This window comes from Dreissena polymorpha, chromosome 5 (assembly GCF_020536995.1).
Source record: "Dreissena polymorpha isolate Duluth1 chromosome 5, UMN_Dpol_1.0, whole genome shotgun sequence".
Classification (NCBI taxonomy): domain Eukaryota; kingdom Metazoa; phylum Mollusca; class Bivalvia; order Myida; family Dreissenidae; genus Dreissena; species Dreissena polymorpha.
Genome location: NC_068359.1, coordinates 57,923,483 through 57,926,607, shown reverse-complemented (window position 1 = coordinate 57,926,607; position 3,125 = coordinate 57,923,483). Strand labels below are relative to the sequence as shown.

The 3,125-nt window shown below is 31.0% G+C and overlaps 1 protein-coding gene across 1 annotated transcript in view; it reads left to right on the top strand.

Annotated features, from left to right (window-relative positions):
- The window catches only part of LOC127831852 (uncharacterized), a 3,088-nt gene extending 772 nt beyond the window's left edge, over positions 1 to 2,316 (top strand). Inside the window, exons 2-4 of the mRNA XM_052356935.1 lie at positions 1 to 140; positions 1,857 to 1,919; positions 2,169 to 2,316. The exon at positions 1 to 140 is cut by the window's left edge and continues 128 nt beyond it. Of these exons, the coding sequence (XP_052212895.1) occupies positions 1 to 140; positions 1,857 to 1,919; positions 2,169 to 2,231 (266 nt within the window). The 3' untranslated portion in view covers positions 2,232 to 2,316. The remainder of the gene's footprint in view (positions 141 to 1,856; positions 1,920 to 2,168) is intronic.
- The last annotated feature ends 809 nt before the right edge of the window (positions 2,317 to 3,125 follow it).

Below are 3,125 nucleotides of genomic sequence, written 5' to 3'. Positions count from 1 at the left end.
GGCGACCCGGGGTTCCAATGCCCGGTGGACTGAGGCCATCAAATGTCAATGACGCCACAATTCAGAGTGCGGCTAACACCGCTGTACAGAGGCTTGGCTCGGAGTATTCACTGATTCGTGTAAACAGTGCGTCAACTCAGGTAGGCCAATATAGGTCTTGTTACATGCTTAATGTGTTAAAGCGAGATTAAACGCTTGTTTATATGTGTTAAATTGTAATATATATTGATAAAAGATGTTACAATAACACAAAATAGGCAAGAAAAAAAATTATACATTGAAAACGAAGTTCATAAAATGCAGCAAAGACAAATTAGCGCCCCGAGCCGATTGTGACGAAGATATTTCGTACATATTTTCCTACAATAACCGAAGCATTCGTATTTTTATTATGATCAGAGTTAGTTTTCGTGTGTCGTATGAATATATATCGTTGCAGGAATTAAAAATGAAACGTTAAATTAAATTTAGATTGTCATCGTACATGCATGATATACATGCTGGCGAATACGACTGTAAAGTCATTTTCGATTTCAGAATTAAATATCTGGCTTATTTCGCATTTTTTGACACATGTTCATCTGAACCTTTCTTTTAATTCATATTGAAATATATATATATATATATATATATATAATAATTTTTTCACACATTTTATATAACTTTATAAATATTTGACAAAATCGTATAATCTCGCTTTAATGTATCACTTTCTCTGTACACACATCTACGTTCTATTTTAAGCGTTTAAGCTGATAAATAACAATCACAAGTTTATATAGAATACAAAAGAAAGTATTAGTTTCGTTTGTTTGTATCGATTATTGAAGTCAACTTATTTAATTCTAGTGCGTGTGCACCAAGATATTGTTTTTTTAATGAATACGACATGCGACTTTAATCTCGTTATGTTAAGTAAACGAAATCGATTTTTAAGTTCATTTAGATTGCCACATAATTATGTTTAGTCTTCAGTTGTATACATTTTAATAATTACGAAACATTATTATTGTCTAGATAATCTTTTGAATAAAAACAATGCATTTGATACAGTCATCACGTTTTAACATCAATGCAATATATGCAAAGTTTCGTGAAGTAAACATTTTTAAGGATTCACTTTTGTCAAATTTGAAAGCTAAATTGAATATTCAGTATAATGTTGAGTTATATTAGCGCCTCAAATTTTCATCCAAATATTAGAGGGAACTTTTCAAAGAGTTTCGTATGTTTTTAAGTGTGTCATTAAATGCTGTAAATTGATCAATGTAAGCATCGGCAATAGATCCCGTATAAAACACAAATAAAATTAACTTATTCATGCTTAGCGTCTAGAAAAAAGGCCTTGTCAAACAGCGTTGACCCAGATGAGACGCCGTATGATGCGGAGTCTCATCAGGGTATGCGCTGTTTGCTTAAAGAAATTTCTGTTAGAAATATTCTAAAAATAGAAATAAATATACTAGACATCCATAATTTTGGAAATAAATTGATCCAATTTAGAAGGATGGGAGAGTCCACTAGACAAAATGTGTTAAAAAAGTAATCGAAACCAGGTTTGAACCACGTACCCTTTCAGTCATCATTACGGAGAGTGTAATTTGCCAATATTATTAGTTTTTTCAATTTATAAAAATGTGAAATGTCCTCATATTTAGCATAGGATTAGCGAACATGTCTAACTTTTACCTTGTCTGTATAAATTAAAGTCGTAAAACTATTCAAGGACAAACATATATAAGTCGTAATAATATACGTGTTTCCATAAATAAATCTGTGGACTTTATGCCAAAATGGATTATATTTGCAATATATGTGACTTAAATATTATTCATTGTGTGTATGCGTTCTTGTAGGTCGTTGCAGGCACTTTGTATCATTTGGAGCTTGCAGTGTCAAAAACCACTTCATCACAAACAGTAAGTATTCTCTCCAAGGTTCTTTCACCCTATAATGAATTTAAATACGCATAGACAATACTAATTGTATACAGCATAAAATGTGTTTTATGTTCATAATTAGATCCCCACGGCAAACGCTACACATTAAAATAATTTCGTGATCATATTCGTTGAAATTTGAATTAAACAGGATCAAAATGGACATTCGCAAACATAATTTTAGGTTTTGCTCACACAAGGATTCTATACATTTTTTATTCCTTTCAGGGTGTAAAAAATTTCACGTGCAATGTGAAAGTCGTTGAACAACCAGTGGATGTCCTACATTGAGATGACCGAGTTTTGCTGTAAAATCTCGAGCTAAAGATGACACATAATATAGCATTATAATGTGGTGTTTTTGTCTCGAATGGACTTAATTTCGGACGTTTATTACGCAATAAATTATATAAAAACCGATGCAAATATCAGTTGTTTTTTAAATAGATGCGAATATAATTGTTTGCAATAAAAATAGTGAAATATTTTAATTTGTTTTTAAAAGACGTGCAATTTAAGTTTATAAATAAATAGTCAATATTACGAATAAATGACATCCAAATGTACACAATTATTAAATTTATTGTTGAAATATTCACAACGTATATATGCAAAACTAAGTGTGTTTGCTCAGTTTCTATATTTATATTTACCGTTTCATAAATACTTGAAATAATTTTGCAACTCAACACTAGCTAGTCTAGTAGGCATTGTCTTGTCAGAACAAAAAACATGCACTGAGCGAGCGCAGCTAAACGGCGAATTTAAACATCTTTAATTGAACATTCAATGAATATCATTCACTTAAAGAATACAAAGTTAACACTGTAATACAGTCTGATGGGAAAGATTTACGCGTATTTAGTGCTTGAAATAGAAGTGGAAATCGATGTTTGCTATTTAATGTTCATACTTTATATATGTGCGCACAGCAGGAACTACAATGTAAGTGCATAATACCACTCACTGACCAAAATTAACTTATAAAAATGTACCCCGTTGGTGTTCGAGTGTCTGTCAAGATGATAAACAATTTACCAATGTGTTGCTTATTCGGGCGTGTACGTTTTCATGACAGTCAATCAATCGGTGCATTGTTTTTAATACAGACGAAAGCAATAACACTATTTCAAATCATTTAATAAAATCGAAATATTTATTTAAACTAAACAAATAGTTTTATGA